Source organism: Ornithodoros turicata, unplaced genomic scaffold, assembly GCF_037126465.1.
Source record: "Ornithodoros turicata isolate Travis unplaced genomic scaffold, ASM3712646v1 ctg00000958.1, whole genome shotgun sequence".
In the NCBI taxonomy this organism is placed as follows: Eukaryota; Metazoa; Arthropoda; class Arachnida; order Ixodida; family Argasidae; genus Ornithodoros; species Ornithodoros turicata.
In genome coordinates, this window is record NW_026999427.1 from 255,794 (window position 1) to 277,581 (window position 21,788).

Consider the following 21,788-nt stretch of genomic DNA (forward strand, 5'->3'; position numbering starts at 1 on the left):
GTGCGGCAACGGCCGCCATGTTGGAGGGCCCACTGGCGCCGGCTGGTCCCATAGGAAACAATGGGAAGCGATTTGATTTTGAGTATTTATTGCGTTTTAAACGCTCCTCATTGCTGATTAGCACGCATCTTTCTTAGGAAACAGTGTGCTGATGTATTCCAAACGTGCTTCAGCCGTGTTCTACTACTTTTTAATGGTAATTGCCTTCTTTTTCTTCTCCGCTGCCCGTATTCCGAATAGGGGGTCGTAACTTCGAGAATTTGGGAAATGTCAACCTCTAAAATTAATTATTTTTACTCAGAAAGGTTTCACACTGTTTGTTATTGTAAGGTACTTCCGTTTTTATATTTTTTATTTGTTGTTCGGTTCTCGTTCGTTATTATGTGGTTTGGTATTGTACGGTTCTCGTTTGACTTTTTCCATTATCGTATTATGTTCTACGAGTGTCTCTCTGTGTGTGCTGCAATAAGACATCGATCCTTATTCTGAAGGGGCTCGTTATTTTATTCACCAACAGCAATGAAGTGGATTACCCTGGCAATGAAACTCCCCATTCCTCATCTTAAAATAACGATATTGTCACAAGTGCTTTGCAGTTGTTCAGCTGTCAGCGTATTTCATTGCAAAAATTCGAAGCGCTGTGCACGAAGAGCTAGCATGCACATGCATGACTTATCACACACGCTGTAGGAGCAACTGCACATACAAGGTTAACACAGCAGTTTACTGTGAGGTACTCACAGATTAAAAGAACAGTGGAACGAATTGGCACATTGGCGTAGGTTCTGCATCCGGTTCTTCGGCCCATGAGCGACTGTGAGGGGAACCTGCAAGCACAAGCGCATTGTTTATAGAAAATGCATGGTCTTGAGATTTGTAGGAGCAGCCACACATGTACTTTCTTATTACGCAATGGCACGAGCGAAGTAGCAATGCAAACAAGTCCGAGTTTGTCAGACGCAATACGAACGGATTTGTGTTCAAAATAAAGAGCTCATCATCTGTGAAAAATTATCCCTCTTTCTCTGTCCGCGTGAAGTGTAACAAAGCTGTAACAAACTGGCATGACATGCCCTTTAATTTAAAGGAAATTTCAAAAAAATACGGACAGTACCGCTTGAACTAAATGCAGACGACAGCCTGCGATGGGCCCACCAATATGGCGGCCGGTGACACGCTGACGCTGTGGAGCACCCTATGCGCGATCCAGCCTATTCTATAGAGATCAGTGGCTCCGGCAGAGCATCGTGTTGCTTTCCTTTTTTCTCCTGGCCAATGCTTCCTGTGGCTCTGCCAGGAGGCCAAAGCCTCCTCGATAAAGTTTTGTGTACTTCGCCATTTGTGCCTTTGTGTGCCATTTTTAGCTAAATCTTGAATGTTCGGAGGCGAAATTCGGAATTCGGTTTGGAAAAATATATGCGACGGACCTTACCATACAACATATCAAAAATCTCTAGGGTATTTTTACAACATCCGTACAACATATCTTCTTTTGAAGATGGAGGAAACCAGAGACACGGAGGAGATTGGGACGGACACGACAAATTCTCAATATCTTCTTTTGTCATGATTTTATTATACAAGATAAATAAAGTATCACGACAATTGGACAATGTCTTTTGAAGCACTACTTTTTGCAGTCATTCTCATGTCTTGTCCATTACACATTTAGTACAAAAAAACTTATATTTATAGATGGGTTGCACCGGCCCTAAAGAAAGAGGGAAAAGAAGCATGCATATAGGCAGAGTGCGCCGGTCCACCAGAAAGAGGGAAAAAGCACTGGGAAAGCTATGGTGTGACGTCACGTGCAAGTCATGTATTTTCTCATATGCTCGCTCCCTTTCCCCCGCTTTGGCGGTTCGTTCGAATCGAGTGAAATAAATAAAACGCGGAAGCGTTGGCTGTTTCTGTTACACAAGGTGCTTTATTTTTCGGGATAGGTATTTCCAAATATACATGGCTTGCACGTGACGTCACACCATGACCATCACACCGTGACGTCCCAACTCCCTTCCTACATTCTACCGGTTCGCTGGATTTCTACCCATCTACATAGCTTTACCGGTGCTTTTTCCCTCTTTCCAGTGGACCGGGCTATAGACATGCTGGATTTTTGTCCTGAAAATGGCTACGATATCAGGTCACCGAAAGGAATATATGTTCCCACTGGGACAACTTCGTAGCCTTTATAATTGAAAAGTTAATTAACTATTTTTAGGTAATTAGTCATTTGACGGTTGTTGAGCAACATATGGCCAAGAACGCCCGCCAGACCAGAGATGATAGAAGTGAAAACAGAATGTCTATAGCCCTTATAGTTTCTTTCTGAAAAATCTGTATCGTCTAAAAAAATGACACCCTGTATATAGGTTGAGGAGTAAAACATAATCAAATGGTCACGTCAAGTTTTACAGAAGTTGCAGAAAAAGATGCGGACACAGATTTTAGGGAAGTTAGAAACACTAACTGATTAAGTAGGGACATGTCAGAAAGTGAAATGGGCAAGTGGTCAACGTTTTGACAGTGGCACTGTCCCCTTCAGGACAAAAGGAGTGCAGAGGTACACATTGCTTAAAAAAGTTCGGTAGGTGACGTCACAATCTGTGCAGGTACAGCGCATGTCGGCCGTAGATGAGATCACATTCTGGAATATTACACAAGGTCAAGTCCGGGTGATGATGTCATCCTTGGGGAGTTAGCAAGGGGTGAGCTTTGCTTAGGCCTTAGCTGGAAGAGAGAAAAAAACACACACACAAAGAAAACGAAAAATGAAAAGGAAAAAAGGAAGGTGTACCATTCTAGGCAACCAGATTCCTTACTGTTGAAACACTCCGAGATATTCATTAATAGTTTATCGGAATTTGTAAATGAGATAAGATTTGCATTGTTCCCTGCACGGATCTGAGCTAAAATTCAATGGGAGAATGAAAAGTGACATCACTTATTGAATGACCTGGCTATCTGAAATGGTGAGGGACTGGGAGGTTTGGCGTTTTTTGTAACGTCAGGATAACAGAATTGCCACATACATACTTGTTATCTGTTCCCGTTGTAGAACTATGGCTTACAAAACAAAGTGCAGTCATATATTTATTCATTTTACTGTTTTATGCATTTTTGGGGCTGCCTTAGGAGGACATTGTGGATACTGGGAGAACCACTGGGTTCAGTGATTCAGGTTGACCATCACCATCATAATGGTGCCCCATTCTGTGCTGTTGAACACTCTGTGTGTGCTGCTGTAAATGATCCTTTGCCCCATATAAGAATAATCTTCCACAGTTTGCACCTCAAGCAGTTTCAGCATGTCTGGCATCTTTGCATTGACTGTTCCTCCGCTCCCCTTCGACTACCGCCATATACATACGTCACAACTAAATAAGTAACTGAACAATTTGCAGGATCTCCATCACAACTCTTGGACGAATGCAACCCTGATTGGGCACCTCGCCTGCACTTAGGCTATGATAGCAGAGGTGCTACCACTGGTGGAAGCTGCCACAAAAGGCTCAAAAGCAGCGTCAGTCGGCACAACTGCCACGGATGCAACACCGAGTGTCATCCATTCCGGCCTCACCAGGTACTGAATTCTTTCCACTATACAATTAGGAATTATCCTACGACATTTGTCATTTCAGACTAAGTTAGTGGCATTAACCAATGAATGTCAGATCCCTTTCATGCTGATGCCCTTTCTGGTGACATGCCAAGTACAAAGGTGTATATGCCCCTGAGCACCTACATTGTGGTCATTGTATTTCACTAACATTGGACATTGACTTAAGCAACCATATTTTCAGGATACTTGAAGTGACAGCCACAGTGTACGCGTGTGCGCTGCCGTGCTGCCATGCTAACCTTGACATCTGCCAGTATTGCCAAGGTTCATGTCTTGCTTGCGGGAACATTTGTGCTTTTTTTCTTCTTGTTTTCCCTATACAAACATCACAAAGGTGTGCGAGGTAACATGCAATTCATGGTTAGAGCAGCGTTCCCTCATAGGGTAAAATGGGCGTGCTTTCTGGAATTATAACTTGTACTATTGGCGGAATGAAAATGCAAAACCATGGAGTCTCACTAGCCATTGAAGGAAGAAAATTATGGTAGAGAATGATAGGGTGGCTCAGCAATTTGCCACCCTTTACTGAAAATAATGTTGCGACATACACTTTAGGAAATCAGTATTGTGACAAAGAAGGCACTGGCAAAGTGTTCACAAGCTGTTCCCCTGTCTTTTTCCAACCTTGGACTTGGTCCGGTCAAACCGGCATACAAAAAGGCGTCTCACGGGTACGCTGATGAGACCAGGCCATAAAAGCAGAACATCACCTGCCTCGATCCCGATGCCTTATCACTTTAACTTTGGCTTTTTGCAGTAAAATTCTTTGTCTAACACGAGCAGTATAGTTTTGTATATTTATTTCACCACATTTACATTACACTAAAACCAACAAAGAAATCCAGTGCAAAGTATATGCCAGAAGATATTTAATAACTACTATCTAATAACTAAGACTCCCATCTCACGTTATTTCCTTTGTGTAGGATGCCAAACTGAATTGACATGTGCTGGCATCGCAAGGATGGAAGAAGAGCTTGCACGCCACGGTGCAGCAACTTACCAGCTTAGAGAAAAGGCAACGAAATTCACAGAGGAGGAACAGCAAAGTGACACAACAAAGTGTCCTTGTGCCCTGAACTCCCGTCATTTGTGGCCCTCATGGGGAAAGCCTCAGTTGAGCGCCAATGAAGTTGAGGACACTAGACAGATGGCCAACGTCCGGATCTATGTTGAAGAGGTGACCAGACTGGTACATGATTTTGAAAAGTTGTCGACTGAAAAATGCTGAGTTAGAACAGAGGTGCCAGTAAATCTGTGCACGATTGGAGGTGTCATACATCACATTCCCATCTCTGAGGACTCTCGCCCAGCCAGATAAGATACTGTATAAGTAGTAATTTTCGTGAGGATCTATTTTTCGGAAAATTTGTGAACGCCCCTTTGTTTCCGCGAATTTAAAGTTTCTCGAAATATTTGAACCAATGACAGAAAACTACGAGAGTGAAAGACGTCAGAAATTTTGACCCTGGAAGCTGAGGCAGCGTATGTACACGGCGTTTCTTACGCAATTAGACTCCATTGGCTCGCAAATAGCTCATTTCACCGCTGCAACTGGAGACAGTAGTCCAGCCTTTACATACAAATCCCGCGTGGATGTAGGCGTCACGTGATCCCAGTTCCTTGTAAGCCTATGGATCATCCAGCAAGCGTGTATGCACTCTGTCATGCCGATAGGCCTTTGTAAAAGTTGCCACATCACTATCGAGTGCCGTTTTTCTGCTTACTCGTTTGTGTTCGTCATAATAGTATTTTCTGTCCGTAAATCTACTCCAATGCTTCCCACTTGCGCTGTATTACCCTGTTGCAGAAATTGTGACATCCCATTTTGTTTGCAGGTGATATTTGCCTTGGGTGGAATTGCCAACCAGTTCTGGTTGATGCAACTTGGACGTCTTGTCTCTAGGTAAGTTTCTTGTCTCTCTTACCATCACTGGCGACAATCACGTGGTGGACAGGAAGCAATGGCGATTTTGACTCGGACCACCGCTAAAGGGTGGCTACGCTAGCCTGGCGCAGTGCCGTGTATACCAAAGGGAGTCTCTCCGTTAATGGGACCTGCCTATACCTGGAGCTCCGGCCACTTTTTGAGCTCTCTGGCCAATCACGAGGCAAAATACAGTTCGCCATTAATCCCAGGCTATCCAAGCTATAAATTATCTGTATTCAATGGGTGCCGACATTTTCGGGAAACTGGATTGGATTGAATAGGATATTCCCTGACGACCAAGCACCATAATGGATTTGGCATCCACTTTTCACGGCGCCATCTGGACTGCATGGAGAGAGGCTCGTCGGGAAGACTGCATAAGAAGCAGTAGGCATAAGTAGCGCAAGCATAAGTAGCAGAAGCAGAAGTGCGTGCTAGCAGAACTGATTGGCCAGTAGATCCGCTAGTTAGAACAGACTGCCTGTATTGTACGTATTTTAACTATAAAACATGTTATGATGAAATCAAGAATGGACAAAGGTGTGTACATGAATAAAACTATGTCATAAAATGCAAATTTTTGGCAATCCGTGGCGTTTTTCTCGCTATTTGCCTGTGATTGCTGTCGTTACTACACCTAACAAGGATGGCGAAGCATGTTATTTTCAGGCAAATATTGACACTGGAGCGTAATTTAAATGTGATTTGCAAGATAATTGCAACAGGGTCTACACTTAGGTAATAAATTTGACGTAATTTGTGAAAAAAATTGGTCATGAAATCCTCGCTTCGGCGTTCCCAGCTACGCCGCCATTTTCGGGAAAATTTTCGTGTCATGGCGGCCCGCATAGAAAACAGCAGCCAATGGAAAAACGCTCAATTTGATTGACAGGTCGAGTGTCTTTTTTAGGCTCCTCCTAATGGCCAGACTCCCTTTGGCATACACGGCACTGGCCTGGCGCAAAGAGCCGCTCCTTGTATTTCCTTCATCCATGGTAGACGCAACCATACTTTCGTACTTCGCGCGGAGCCGCAAACGACAGGCGCGCCGGATGAATAGATACGGTGGCTGTGGCTTTTCCCTTTGGATCGGGCAGTAGCTTGCGCCACCTAGCAGGATGGATCGATAGCGGCTTTCCCTTGGTATCGGGCGGTAGCATGCGCTCTCAACCATCAACATCACCGCACCATCTTGTAGCATTTGGAAGGACTGAGTGCAAATTTTCGCCGTGTTCTCTTATGGTGAATTCGGGTGGTCATTTCGTAAATATTTCGGTGGTCATTGCACCCTCACAAGAAATGTGGTCGGTATGGTTCTCACACAGCATGGACGTGAACGTAATTTGCTTGTATACGTTACCAGGTCACGGGTTTTGAAGTACTTTTCAGAAAACAAATGAATAACATCTACAGCTACAACTCTGGTACACAACATATGTATAGTAGTTGTGTGGTCTAGCAGATGACAGAACTCGAAGACAGGCGACCGCGATGCCCCTAGCGTGATCCAAGTGCCTAAAACCGCTAGATGTATCACGGAGGTTCGGTCGAACACTTTATTGAACTTTATGAACTGAGTTATGTCCTGAAAGCACACTTCATGCAATCCCGATGATTCAACACTCTCCAAACTACCACAAGCATGTTCAAGTCCTCAGAAACAGATCACAGAACAACCAGACACAAACCTCCCGTCACTCTCTGCCCTGCTAACCCTAAACACCGTCGAACGAAAACAATACCAACCAACCTCCTGATTGGCTTGCGAGACCGGCTGCTCAGGCTGCAGAGCAACAGGACAGCACAGCAACCAAAAATTACGGGAGCAGCAGGGAATTTCTGCAGCTCGGCAGCGCCGCTGCTCTCGCCCAGAGCTATGAGACCGCTCGTGTCGCTGCAGCTCTGCTGCTCAAATCGAGGCTATGGGACCCCGTCTAAAGGGCGCAGGCTGCACCCGGGAACGTGCACCGAAAGTCGCTTTGGAGGTGTTAATGGCGAATTCGGGTGGTCATTTCGCAGCAACTTTTTTTTGCCATATCTCAAGCAGCCATGTTCGCTTGGTCAAAATGAAGCAAACTCGCATGTTCGCGTGGCGCTTTGTGAGCACTCGGAATTCGCTAGCTAGCACTTTTTTTGCCCGGTCTCAAAACGATCGAGCAGCAGACTGCTCAACTGTATCCAGTGTTGTCACATCCGTACTGCAACGGTGGCGAGTGCCCTCATTGGCCCGCAAGTTGAAATCACGTGGTTTAGCAGACGACAGAACTCGAAGACGGGCGACCGCGATGCCCCTAGCGTGATCCAAGTGCCTAAAACTGCTAGATTCCTAGCAATCATGTTCAGGTGGTAATGGTCACGTGATCCAGCTCAGTCGCTGACCTAGCAGTTTCCGAGCGCTCGGAATGAAACAGTGTAAGCTCCATCACCTGAACATGTATACTTTGTTGACCTGAACATGTATACTTTGTTGACCTGGTGCTTGAATGCTAGGGCGTGCACTAGGCTTCAGTGCAGCTCAACTGGGTCCACCATAAAAGGAGCATTGCTGAAAATGAGTGGAGCACATGAGGTCGTGTTTACAGTCAGTGTAGGATTTCACATTCACTTCCTCAAGTCGCTGAACCCATTTCGAATATTGTTCCGTATGTTGTTGTGGGAGCCTGTGAGGGCGACAAATTTTCATTAACAATGTTACAGAAACAGAAGTAGCGTCCTCTTTATCTTTATGTAGCACACGCATAATACAGGTTCAAATGTGTCGGGAAAAGCCTATAGGATCTCCAGCTGCAGATGAATGCATCCCCATCGCAACAGAGCCTTCCCGAGCGGAGCTGTTAATGGGATGGTGCAGCATCTGCTTGTCGTATTCCCAGAGTGAAAATATCTGAGTGCTTGTATTATCTTGAGGAAAATACAAGGTGCTCCTATAAGTGTGTGTACTTTTATCTGAAATGCAATTATTTTCTTAGCAACTTGCATTGCTTCTTTCAGTTACCTTTTCTCGGACGATTGAACAAAACATGGCAGATGGGATCAAACAAATGTAAGTAACTGGAATAAGGTGGGTGCTAAGCGGCATGCTACCTTGCGGCATGTGCCGTCTAGTCAATGCTGTGTTAGTAAAATATTTCTGATGTTGAAATTTATAGGTTTAGGTAAATGTCACAAAAATAAAGCTATGTTTGTATATATTGGCACTGATGTACAAAGCTGCACGGCCAGGGAAAGACAAACTTAATTCACTCAAAAACATAGTAGAAGAATTTCACACACATGAAAGTAGGAAAAGCAGGCTACTTACTTTAGGAAAGATGCTCCTGATCCACCCTCTCTGCACTGCTTGCAGTTCTCTTTTATGCATTTATTACAATAACAATTTTAACAATAACAATACAACAACAATAACAACTTTATTTTAAGATTATGAATGGGGAGTTCCATCGCCAGAGGCCAATGGGGAGTTTCATGTTTATGTTGCTGACTTTCGAAACGGAGCGTCGAAGCTCTCTGATTTCGGCTAAAGGCATCTGTAACCACGCACACGCGTGCGCACGTTCACGCGTTTTATGGCTTGACAGGTTTGACAACAATCTAAGTAGGCTAGAGTTAGAAAGCTCTGAGGTGGAGGCCAGTCTAAAAGAATATATCGGAACAATAAAACACACAAGCTATGACCCCACTATAGATTTAATCGCTTTTTATCAAGCTTCACGGGTCTTTGTTTAGTATACACAGTGACAAAACGACAATCATGAACCAAAACCATTGTTCAGATTTCCTCCGCCAAAACTAGCGGGCTCCGCCAGTTCTGGCCTGGCAACACAGGGACGCCTAATGGCGGCTTCTAGTCAGTTTTGGATGAGCTCCGGTGTTGCTACGAAATGACCAAATTCGCTATCGCGCCCATTGGTAGAAAGAGAACTTCTGGAGTTCATCCCAGGAAGTCGTGCATGTTTGGATTATGGGAAGTCGTCTGTTTTTGCCGTCGCACGTAAACAGTTTGTTGATCCAAAATAAGGTATTGTAATATCACTGTAGCTGCAAGAACGCATTAGGTCACTTGTTGCGCACTTTCGCTAAATAAAATAAAGCCTGTAGCCCAAAGTATGTCTCGAATTGCTTGATGATGGAGAGATTATCTCCCATGATAGGCAAGCCTGAGCGATGGGCAAGACACGTAAACAAACACGAAGGCACAAACGCGTCTTGCCCATCGCTCAGGCTTGCCTATCATGGAATTTATCCACCAGCTAGCCTGCATTTACGCCATTCTGTCTCCCACCGGAAGTGCCGGTGAGAGGCACTTCGCGCGGCGAATATTTTGAGAGATGTTGCTAATGAAAAGCACAAAACGTACGGCACCCACAGCATAAAAAAATGCAGTACTGTATTGTAAATGCGTACTGTTTTGAGAGATACAGTTGGTGCCGACGACGAATCCCTTTAGTGCGGTAGTTTAGTTGGTTTAGTACAGTGACGTGGTACAGTGCCCCTAGGAACATTGGCCACCGCCCTGAATTGCTCGGAGCGGCTTTAGTAATGGCACGGCGTATTGATGATGGTCTCGCTCTGCTATGCATGTGCGTGGCCGTATTTGGTAAGTAACATTGAACTCACATATTGGCGTCATAGGCCCGGTTTCACCAACTCTGGTTAACTTTGAACCGAGATCAAGCGTACACCCCAAATATGTATCACGTGAAGACTGTTTAGACTTCATAGGTTCGTGCTGCTTGTATTCGAATCCCTAGTAGCACAAAACGTCGCAGAAACGTCTTTATTTGGTCAAATTAGGATAGAAGACGATCAGGACGTCAACGCGACGTCGAGAAGCCGTAATTTATAGTACGTTTATAAGACGCGCCGATTTAACGTTTATAATACGTCTTCGGCATCTCTGTTGAAGAGATATCCTAAAGCAAGACCTCCCGCAAACCTCTTCCGTTCACGTTTGCAAGAAGTACCGAGTTTCCGTTTATAATACGTCTTCGACATCTCTGTTGAAGAGGTATCATTAAGGAAGACATCCTGTAAATATCTTCCGTTCATGTTTGCTAGACGTGCCAACTTTCCATCTATAATACGTCTTCGCCAACTGTGTTCAAGACGTATCTTAGACGAGGACGATTTGTGTACACTGCATAAGTTTACTTTCGGTGGACCTACTGTCTGTCTCAAACCAAAAGCAGTAGGAAACACAGGCGTTGAGTTGACGGTGAGTTAATACTCCCAGAAATTTCCCACTTCAGTGTTGTTTCTGTGCGTAACTGAAATAAACTTAGACACCTTACCCTCCATTTTGACTCAAAGGCGAGCATGGCTATCGAGTTTACGGGAGTTTCTAAGACGAGCAATGTATAGTATCTGTTTTCCCTTTGCAAGGGACTAGACCACCTCTACGCTCTGGTTCCCCCACGTGTAACGCCGTGGAGGAAGCCTGCTGTTCTTACGGTAGGAGCACCTCTGCTAACGCGGTCCACCTTTGTGAACCGCATCTTCGATTTTCGCTGAAACGCCACGTGGCAGTGTTGCTTGCAGTTCTGCTTGGAGAAACAGAAAATGGAACGTGTGGTGACGGTGGCTGAGGTTTAAAAATAAAAAAAAAAGAGGCAGATCTTCGGAGAACTGTACCCGGTGGATATCAACAGGGATGAATTTTCTCCCATTCAAATTAGTGTTCTAAACATTTTTTGAACGTCTTCAAGACGGCAACAAACACGTCTTCAAGACTCGGGAAAGCGTCAACTTATCCGGGGGTAGAAAACGTTATGTAGATCAGATTGAAGACGTCTCCTAGATGAAAATATGGTTGTGACTAGACCTTTCCTGGACGTTTATAAAACGTTTTGTGCTACTAGGGATACTATCGTCATTAAACGCGCATTCAGTCAGACCTGGGTAGTTCCATTTTAAATCGACGAGGGTGGGAAATAGACAATTTTTAATTTCCACGAAAAAAATATATGTTAGATAGCATATCGATCAATGACAAATGCAACAATTCCGAGCTCCATCCGATGAACCGTTTCCGATATGGAGAGGCGGAAAGTTGCGGCGGCGAATGTTGCTTCGAATTTTTTCCCAACTTTGGCCTCCTGGCACCGCGCTTCGTGCCTTACCACATCCTTCAAATTTGGCTGATAAAAACTATGGGTTCAAGACAGCACGCAGAAAAAGTCTCGTGACTCCTACTTTAAAGGGGCGCTACGAAAAAATTCCCGAACATAGCACTTTTGGCAAAAAATGTACGATTTCGAATTTTTATTGTTCATGAGCGGGTGCTCGCATTCCCTTGAATGTAGATTCATTAGAACCGCTAACTCATTCTCTAGCGAATGGTGTAGATATCATTTATATAGCTTCTGTGATAGAGCGAGCAGACCGCTGTAAGTAGAAGCAACTTGCCAAATTTGCTCATCTTGGACGCCATCTGTGCCAGCCGCTGCAATACTTATTTCGTTAATTTTTGCTACAAAAGGTAGTTCGACATGTCATCTATTAGCTGCAACAAAAACATGTTGCATTATTTTTTTTGGTAAGGACGCCACGATTTTTTTTTTCCGTAACCATGTTGCGCTGCCGCGGCGGCGGGCGCTTCGTTTCATGTTCCGTCCCTACATATGGCATACATAGAAACAGGTAACCAGCACGATTTTGGAACCATTTCCAACTCTCATAAAACTGCAGTACACAGGTATAGTGCACACAAAAATATTTAATTATATTCATGATCCTTCGACCAGGCATGACAGTGTATGATAAAGCAACGCTTATGCCACAGTTCACACACATTCAAAAGCTTGTCATTGGAATGAAGCACACCTCTGGAACACCACATTATCAGAGTTCTCATTTTCTTTCACCCACATGAGGCAGCTACGTATCCTTGGACGGTTTGGGGCATGCGCCTACTCTTCCTCTTTCTTCCTCCTGAAGCTTGTGATGTGGTCCTGGGGAAGATGAAGGAGCGTGATGTTGGGCATTTTAGTCTGCAGACTTTCAGTGAAGGTCTTAGAGGACTGAATGACATCAGCGGGAGAGGCTCGCAGGTTATGTGTCGTTGCTACGTGCTTTACCAGGCCTCCAACACCGTCGCACGCGTTCTTCCTGTGACCGAGCGCAGAGAAGATCCACCTCTGAATACATGGGTTCCGGCTCATCTCATAGGCCTGGAACTTATTTTTGAAATGAGCACTAGCTCCATCTGATACGTGCACTCGTTTGGCGTATATGGGGCCGTGCTCATCAAACCACTCGTCGATCAGTTCCAGCGCTAATAATGCAAACGCAGTGTCGTGCCGACTGTCATCACTTACGACTGCGAAACATAGCGTGTTCCCTCTTGTGGTGACAACACTTGTAAAAATAGATATTTGCTGCTTCTTCCAATAATAACCCTGGACCTCGTTGGGAAGAACTACGGACCAATTTCCGGCAAAGTCAAAATGCCATATAACAACGGGTTCTGCGACAGATGGCGTCACTTCTTTGATAGCCATCCTTTGCGTGTCTCGGAGAAACGAATGCGTCACGTACTGTCCAATCCATTTTTGAACGGTCCTTATGAAGTTTTCTGGGTCACACGTTGTCCTTGTCAGCATTCCGGACAGCCACAGAGACACATTTACTTCTTGTAAGTCGTCCGCTAATTTTAGAGAGTCGGACGTCAGGCATCTTCCCCCTGGACATGAGTTGCAGGTCCCAAGAAAACAGTTCTTAGTGGGATGCTCGCACAAGCACATCGCACAAAGCTCATCGCGTGAGAAATGTTTCTCGGACACATCGTTTATAGGAGACACGCAGAAATCGCAGTTAGCGCAGTATCGACAGACGCACTCTTCCCGGTAGGGCGATAAGCTTACGAAGCGTGGCCGCAGGGAGTAGAATGTGGAGAGCCCCACCTTAATCTCCGGGTTATCCCCGCGGAAAACCCTGTAGGCTTCACGTATCGAGCGTGTCATGTATCTCTTCGCCACTGGGTGCTTCTCGCCGTTTTCGCCACGAATCATAATAACATCACGAGGCCGAGGACTTTGAACGGTACACCCCAGCTCGTCTTTGGTATAGTACTGACGCGCAAGTTCGATGTGCTCGGCACTAATGGCATTTCTCTCGCTATAGCCTTCCGGCTGGAACCAAACACAATGGTCCTCTCTTAGCTTGCGTGCTTTCCTAATCAGGTACTCTGTCGCCTCGGGAATAATTCTGGTCACACCCTTGACGGAAAGAGACTTAGGGAGCAATGTCAGAAGGCGGCACCGTTCTTGGATTGATGTGCTGTTCTGGAAAGCTTCCCTCATGTTGACGTGCCATTCTTTACACCTCCTGCATTCTTCATCCTTGCTGGACAATTCTACGTCATACGCTTGAGCAAGGCTTTTCCGGGATTTCTTTGCGAATTCTCGTTGTAGTTCCTGTTGTTTTCGTTTTGCGTAGGACCGCGCAGATTTCACACGCGCTGCGGGCTTCAACGGCGTGATCTTCATGCTCGTTGATGCAATAGCCTTATTAACGTCCTGCACAACATCCTCCGGTGGCACGAACTCGGAGCTGTTAGATCCACTTGAGCGGCCAACGTCGAGGGATGCAGAACATTCGTGAAAGTAGTGGGCACAATTCCCGCAGATATAGTCGCCTGACTGAATATTTCTGGACCTTTCGTACTCAGCGAAAACCTGCTTCACGATGTCCACCCCGAGCTCAGCCACCGCACGAAAATTTCGTTGGTAGTAGATCACACGTTTGTGCTTGTTACGGTAATCCGCACAAACTATTCTTGATGAGGACGACATTGCTGTCACTACCACAGGTACTGAAGTTGGGAGCGTCGTGCACACCTTCTTTCACCAGAGCACAGTTTTGGATCGGAGTGACGCTAAGCACAATCCAAGTATACTAAGCGCTGGAGACTTGTGTTACTGAGATCTGAGCCACGAATAACAATGCCCTTCATTCATCTCGACCGAGTAAATACCTCAGCTGGCTGCCCAGCCACTAGGCAGTGTTCCCACGAGTTTCGCCAATTCAGCTGAGGGCCCTCACAGATTATAGCACACAGAAGGTCACTACTGGCACCGAAGGACAAAACAGGTGATGACTACTGTCCTGAGATTATCTCTGACCTTCAAGTTCGGACCATGGGAACGGGAATGGAACATGAAACAGTCGCCGCCACAAGCGGGAAGAAGGGATGTGCCCGCCGCCGCGACAGCGCAACATGGGTTCGAGAAAAAAAAATCGTGGCGTCCTTACCAAAAAAATAATGCAACATGTTTTTGTTGCAGCTAATAGATGACATGTTGAACTACCTTTTGCAGCAAAAATTAACGAAATAAGCATTGCAGCGGCTGGCACAGACGGCGTCCAAGATGAACAAATTTGGCGAGTTGCTTCTACTTACAGCCGTCTATTCGCTCTACCACAGAAGCTATATAAATGATATCTATACCATTCGATAGAGAATGAGTTAGCGGTTCTAATGAATCTACCTTCAAGGGAATGTGAGCACCCGCTCATGAACAATAAAAATTCGAAATCGTACATTTTTTGCCAAAAGTGCTATGTTCGGGAATTTTTTCGTAGCACCCCTTTAAAGTAGGAGTCACGAGACTTTTTATCAGCCAAATTTGAAGGATGTGGTAAGGCAAGAAGCGCGGTGCCAGGAGGCCAAAGTTGGGAAAAAATTCGAAACAACATTCGCCGCTGCAACTTTCCGCCTCTCCATATCGGAAACGGTTCATCGGATAGAGCTCGGAATTGTTGCATTTGTCATTGATCGATATGCTATCTAACATATATTTTTTTCATGGAAATTAAACATTGTCAATTTCCCACCCTCGTCGATTTAAAATGGAACTACCCACCTACCATTCACTAGACTCGCAGCCTTCGTCTCCCAAATGTACCCGTAGTCAACAACCCTTGAGCCCTGATGTCCTGTTTTGACGGCACATAGCCACTTTACGAAATAACTATGAACTGAATATTTTTTTTATGTAAACATACTATATGTGTGCGCAGTAGTAACAAAAAGTACATTTTAAAAACTCTTGTCTCAAAATAAATAATTCCAGGGCCGAAAGGGTTGACACAGACACACACCCGTGCCTGTATTATGCGACCCAGATACAATGCATTGTTGCATCTGGGGGGTACCGAAAAGATTGCAGGAGTGCAATTTTCTGCCTGTAGTGTGTTGTAGAAGGTGTTTCGTTCGCTGCTTGCGGGGGTGAGACAATTGACATCTCCGTGTGCTGCAGCTTGAGCCTGTTGCTGGAAGGACTTTCATTTTGACCCTGCAGTATTTGGTCCACTTTGCACTTCTTGGCTTTTGATAAACTGAAATCAGTGTCTGATTTTCTGTACTCGACGCACTTCATGGATGGCGGAAGCCATCCATCCATCCTGGTGCAACATGTAGTCTTTCTGATTCGCACGTGTGCTTCAGTGGCAAACAAAGTAGCACCCGCATGAGAGCATGTTTCACAGGCCCCATCCATGCATGTGCAGTGTGCAGTTAGCACTTGTCCGCTGTCACGACACAAGATCCAGACTTTCAACAGGACATCTTGAAGTCTATGGGAGTGATTCACCTGCAGTATAGAACTGTATGTTAGTGACACACAAAGCACACTCGCGCAGCATTGTTGGTCATATGGACTGTCCAGTCACACAAGATTTGAGCCAACACGCACGTTGCTGATTGGTCTTGTGACACCCGCACTATGCACGGGTAAATGGCGTTGCCGTTATCAGGAGGTTTGCTTGCCGGAGGATAACGGGTACGATTTTTGGCACTCCTTTTTTGTGAAAAGGCCTTTGGAGCAGTCGTATGTCTTTGCTATAGTACTTTTCATAAATAACAATACAATGTGGTTATTCCACTGTAGTGCACCGTCATCCTTTTTGTCATCCCCCCCCTTTTGTTTCTACTTCCTTGATGACAATAAAAAGCAGTACTTCAAGATAGGATTCAAAAGTTCCCGGACTGAGTCTATAACTTAAAAAGTATTATCAATTAAATTGTTGAAACACATTCTCCTTCAAAATAAGACCCTTGTGCAACAACACACTTTTGCCATCGCTCGTAAAGGTCGTTGAAGCATTTCTGGAATCCATTTTTGGCCATGTACTTTAATTCAGCCTGCGATGCACTTTTAGCGTCATCTGCAGATTGAAATCGACGACTCTGCAAGCGACTTGCAGTTCAGGAAATAGGCTGTAGTCACAGGGGGCAAGATCAGGAGCAAGTAAGGAGGATGTGGCGAAACAGTTGTTTTCGTTTTCGCAAGAACGTTTCGTTGATGCAAGATAAGCCTCACTGGGACTTGCGCTCTATACATATGCTTTATTCGTTGTCAGCAACGAGGAGGGATCTGTGTGTAGGAGCGTTGTCACGCAAAAGCACCCATGACTGCCCAGCCCACAATTTGGTTACCATTATTTGGTTAACAGAGATTACACATTTCTGGGCATTCCTTGCTGCTTTTTGAAGTACAATATATTTAAAAAAAGAATACGCAGAAAATAAAAAAGGGTGAAGCACAATGTAAGCCCCCATTTTACATGGCTGTGATCTGCAGCAATGTTACCCACGTGACGAATTAAAGCAACGTAAAATGTAAAACTGAAAGCATGAGTGTCTTGCAGGCTGTTACTGTACTTCATTAGGGAACTGATGTTCTGATGATTTGTCCCTTTCGATGATGCACCCTTGGAAGTCGCTGGGGAGGTGTGTTAGCTTAGCTCAATTGGTAGAGCCCTGGACCGGTAATCCAGAAGATGTGGGTTCGAGTCCTACAGCTGGCTAACCTTTTCAGTGACTTTCATCTTTCATCGTTAATTTCTTAGGCAGTTTGAGGCTTTGTATGTATTTGTCCTTTCTATGTTGTTCCAGCCTCCAGCTTAGGTTGTGCCACAACATGTGTTTCCGAGGCTGTCAGAAGTAACAGTGTGCATTAATATTCCCTTGGCAGGTATTTCCTACTGCTGTGGTTGGCCTGCTGCACTAAAGGACTACATTGAAAGAGACATGGGTGTTTCCACAGCTGAGCTCATGATCTTGAACACGGTGCCCGTTCTGTTCTGCGCACTATCTACTAATATCGGGAGAGTCCTCATCGACCTCAAGTTTACTACATGTGTCTGGGCTACGACTTTTTGCTGCATTATCTTTGAGGGACTGGTATGTGAGAAAATGCTGCGCTTCTCTGCTGCATGATGTCAGCAACGTAATGTGGCCTTGCAAACATGGGGGTTCATTTTAGCTGAAGACTGCCATGTTCAAATGTGCTGTATCTGTGCTTGCATATGTTTAAGGTTAATACCCCATAGCATCCAGGAATACAGGAGTGTATTCGATAACTACAGTAACAAAACTCGCACTAAACTCAGTGGATGAGATGCAGATCGAAACAAACTTTGTGTGCTGGGTGGTATGCTGAAAGGTGCAAAATGCGGATTTTATGGTAGTGCAAAGACAAAGGTTTTGATTGTGCAATTTGTTTCCTAGAAAAAAAAGAAACTCACATGAACGTGGCTCTGTGCATTTAATACCCTTAACTTGCCACTCTGGGTATAACAAGGAAGAGAAGTATGATGCGATGTCACTTTACAGGGCCAATGGTTTGTTGGTTAGTGGGGGGGGTCAGCGCCCTGCCCCTTTGCAGTTGTAAAAGTTTTTCCAGCTCCCCGGAGGATTGGGGATAGGAGCAGCCGTCCGAATCATGACCCCGTCAGGAGCAATGCTTTTTCAAACCCCTAACGGCCGAGTAGAGGACAACATTTCTCTGGACCAATTAGCGAGTGTGTCCGCTGTAGTGTTAGTGTCAGGTCCCAAGCAGGTCACCGGCTGGTACTGATCTCCATTGCCATGGCCGTTGGAAACAGTCGCTTTTTGTGGCATACTTTAAATTTTATTTGCGCGATAATTCTGACTCTGTGAGGTCAATTAATTCTTATGGTGCATCTTACTGGCCTGCTTAGCAGTTTTATAGAAAAAAAAAAAGGGGTGTTAAAGATGCCCTCCGAGCTGCTTAAAAGGCACCCCATTTTCTACAAATCCTCAGCGAACACATCCTTGCAGGTATCTAGTGCCAGACTTTGTGATGGGATTGTGTTCTTACGCATAAGGCAACTCGCCATTTAAAGGCTTATTACCGTGGAAAACATGGAAGTTACAAGCAATATTCACTCAGAACAGCAATTTTGAAGCAGTTGAAATGAATGTTCCACTGCAAACATTTATGTTCACATCCTTTGTACAGTGATGCCAGTCCGCTTCTCAACGTGCACTATGTCTTCCATTGGGACTGCTGCTCCATGGTGTGACAGCAAGAAAGAATCCTGTATAATTTCAATTTTAACTCCGTAACGGAATCGAAGTTTTTAATTATGATGACAAGTACGAAATTAACATACTGTGTTAACATAATTTGAAGTGAACTTGCTAATGCCTTGTTAAAGGGGCAATAAACAGGTATACAGAGGCGCACTTTTTTTAAATACATTGTGATACGTTGCCGACGGCAAACGCTTAAAAAAAAATTGTTGTCGCAAAAAAGTAAGTAATGGCTCCAAACCGACCGAATATTCACTGCGCACTTTCGCCCTCATGCCCCGTCCTGCAATGTCCTGACGACAATAGCGACACGTCATTTTGACGTCGCGCATCATCATCCATTTAGAATGAAGGGACGCTTATACTACATTACTTTTGTTGCAATATCAAGAAGTGATGTCAACTCTAAACAACAGTTGATAGTGTATCAAAAACCCTCAATATTCTATTTCACATGCACACTATGTTTTCTGTGCTGTATCGCAAGGTCACCGTGACGTTCCCGCATCCGGTGCCCTCGCGAGCTGCAGCTTGTCTCACTGGTGTCCGTCATTGGCTAGGAGAGCGAAGTCACCCCCACCTCCAGTGCCTAGAATTCGGTGTCGCTATATGCTGGAATATAGTGACGTGACCTGGTTCCAAGGATAAGGAGATGCTCGGGCAGATTATGCTCTCTGAATGGCATTGTTTCGTGTCAGACGCTCGCTAGAAGCAAAAGAATTTCATATTTGGATATCGTGAGCTACGTTCTTTCATTGGGCATAATAATTGGAGAATGTTCTCCTGTCGACCTGTTTTGTGCCCCTTTAAGAAAACTCTGCGCTTGCAGACCCATTATGACAATGCCCGTTAGCCATACACCGAGCAAAGTAAAGAATAGATGCCCCCAAAATGGTGATCCTTTTTATGCTGTCTGTGCATCGAGGCAGCGTTCCTTTTGCATTCTGAGCCATTTAGCTCAAGGCAGACTTGCTTCTTAAGGCACTCTGGGGAATTTTCGTTTGGAGGGTTGTCATAAACCTCACTAAATTTCTACACGAAAGAGGTACACATGTGTTCCCCTTGTGTTCATCTAGGGAATAACACATTTTTGAAGACACGACTCGATGCTCTGATCTTTGCCGAATCAGTTTGTCAAATTTCCAATACATGGGAGTCTATGAGAGATGCAACAAATTTGCTTCTCTCTGCATGCCCTCCCACGATTTTTGGGCCAAAATGACGTCATTCCCTAGAGTAACAGTCGGGGGAATTGATTGCAGTCAACAAATTCGACAAGCTTACTGCAGTTTTCTCAGATCCCTACAAATGAAAATAATGAATTGTCGTTTTCCACCTTGGGAGTGCAGGAGGAAAGAAAATAGAAGCAAATAATTGTGTGGCACTGCAGCCCAACTTTCTCCGGAAGCAAACTTTAAGTAGACCGCATGAGTTCACCTTAATTATTCATACTGAAGTGCTCTGGAACGTAGCGCAAAAATTAGAGGAGGTGCCCGGACAGAAAACGCAGTTGAACTGAAGGTGTGATCAGAATAGTGTAAGCAGAATATTTCGGAAACATTGGATGAAGGGACTGTATAAGGGGAGTTGGTGCAGGTGCATGATGGTACTGCAGCGCGAGACAAAGACAAAACTTGTGGATCTGCAGGTGGTATGTCTACTTTGTGTTCTAGTCTGCTGCCAAACTGTCGATAGAAAAATCCTAACAGCAACTTTGCTGTCTCAAACTTAGCTGTTTGAGCAGTTAGTCTTTTGTTCAACAGTTTATGTTGTTGTTCTTCTGCGTTTGTGTTCCTCATAGTATTTTCTTCACGCCTTGTTGCAAGCAATTATGGCATCCCATTTTGTTTGCAGGGGATATCTGCCTTGGGTGGATTTCTCAAATACTTCTGGTTGATGGTAGTTGGACATGCTGTGACTGAGTAAGTTTCTTTGTCTCTCTTCACATTACTGGCGAGAGTGAGCTGCCACGAAGGTCCCTGGCTTTGTTGTTGTTGCGGTGAAGAGGAGTGTAATATAAAAGCAGCTGCAAAGAAACAAAGCCACGTTCTAGTCTATCAAAGTACTTAGTGCTCCATGAACGCAGAGCAGCTTGTGCATCCAGGTGACATTGGTTTATGAGAGAGGGCAGCTGGCAGGGTGTAACCGACAGCATTTCTGACCAGAAATCACAGGGTGTGAATTGGATTCCTGTGCTATTTTTTAATAGACAATACACTACAATTTAACAAGTATTAGCTGTTAACGGCATGTGTGCTTCTTTTTTTTTTTCCCTCACAGGGGCTATACAGCTTATGCTACCGGTGCAGCTTATCTCGTAGCTGTTTTTCCCTAGTATTTTACCCATAGGCTGATTTTAATGAAAGGGCCAATAGTGTGTCAGGACTGCTCTGACAATGGACGAACAATGCGTTGACAAGGGCATGTCCACATTCATGTTGAGTGACCTTCCTGGTGCCCAAGCAGCTTTAACGAAAGTGGTGACGGTGATTCGTGTCCTCTGGAAGGCCACTGGCCCATCAATCCGTGAAAAACACGCAACAAGGGCACAATCCGTTCTTGGTAGAACGGATGTAGTTCGTTACCGGGACCACTGCGTTTTTGTAAAGAAAGAAGATAACTAGGTAAATGATATGTTTTTACCTGAAGCAGGAGCAAATTAGGAACGAAATTAAACAGGAATGACCCTCGTATATTGCGTGAAACGTATAAAAATTAAATTTTATCGCCCGTTTTTTGATGGCGCTCCGCCATCTTGGGTGAGGACCTTCTGACCTAACCCGAGGCACAGTCTCGACGCCCGCACCGCCTACTGCGTGCCTGCGTGCCCCCCCCCCCTTGGTCTTGCCTCCTCTTCTGGGTCAAGAGGGACCCTGTTCTTGCTTGGAACAGCAGGG

At 44.9% G+C, this 21,788-nt stretch overlaps 1 protein-coding gene across 15 annotated transcripts in view; it reads left to right on the forward strand.

Moving 5' to 3' along the window:
* The window catches only part of LOC135375939 (major facilitator superfamily domain-containing protein 1-like), a 238,210-nt gene that overhangs the window by 168,177 nt on the left and 48,245 nt on the right, over positions 1 to 21,788 (forward strand). For 10 of the 15 annotated variants that reach the window (XM_064608564.1, XM_064608561.1, XM_064608571.1 and 7 more), the window contains 6 exons: positions 3,405 to 3,583; positions 4,549 to 4,802; positions 5,461 to 5,528; positions 8,544 to 8,595; positions 17,528 to 17,736; positions 20,746 to 20,813. In XM_064608564.1, coding sequence (XP_064464634.1) covers positions 8,580 to 8,595; positions 17,528 to 17,736; positions 20,746 to 20,813 — 293 coding nt within the window. In that variant the 5' untranslated portion in view covers positions 3,405 to 3,583; positions 4,549 to 4,802; positions 5,461 to 5,528; positions 8,544 to 8,579. Of the gene's footprint in view, positions 1 to 3,404; positions 3,584 to 4,548; positions 4,815 to 5,460; positions 5,529 to 8,543; positions 8,596 to 17,527; positions 17,737 to 20,745; positions 20,814 to 21,788 lie in introns of those variants that run through there. The other 5 variants (XM_064608572.1, XM_064608573.1, XM_064608560.1 and 2 more) reach the window with 4 other exon arrangements.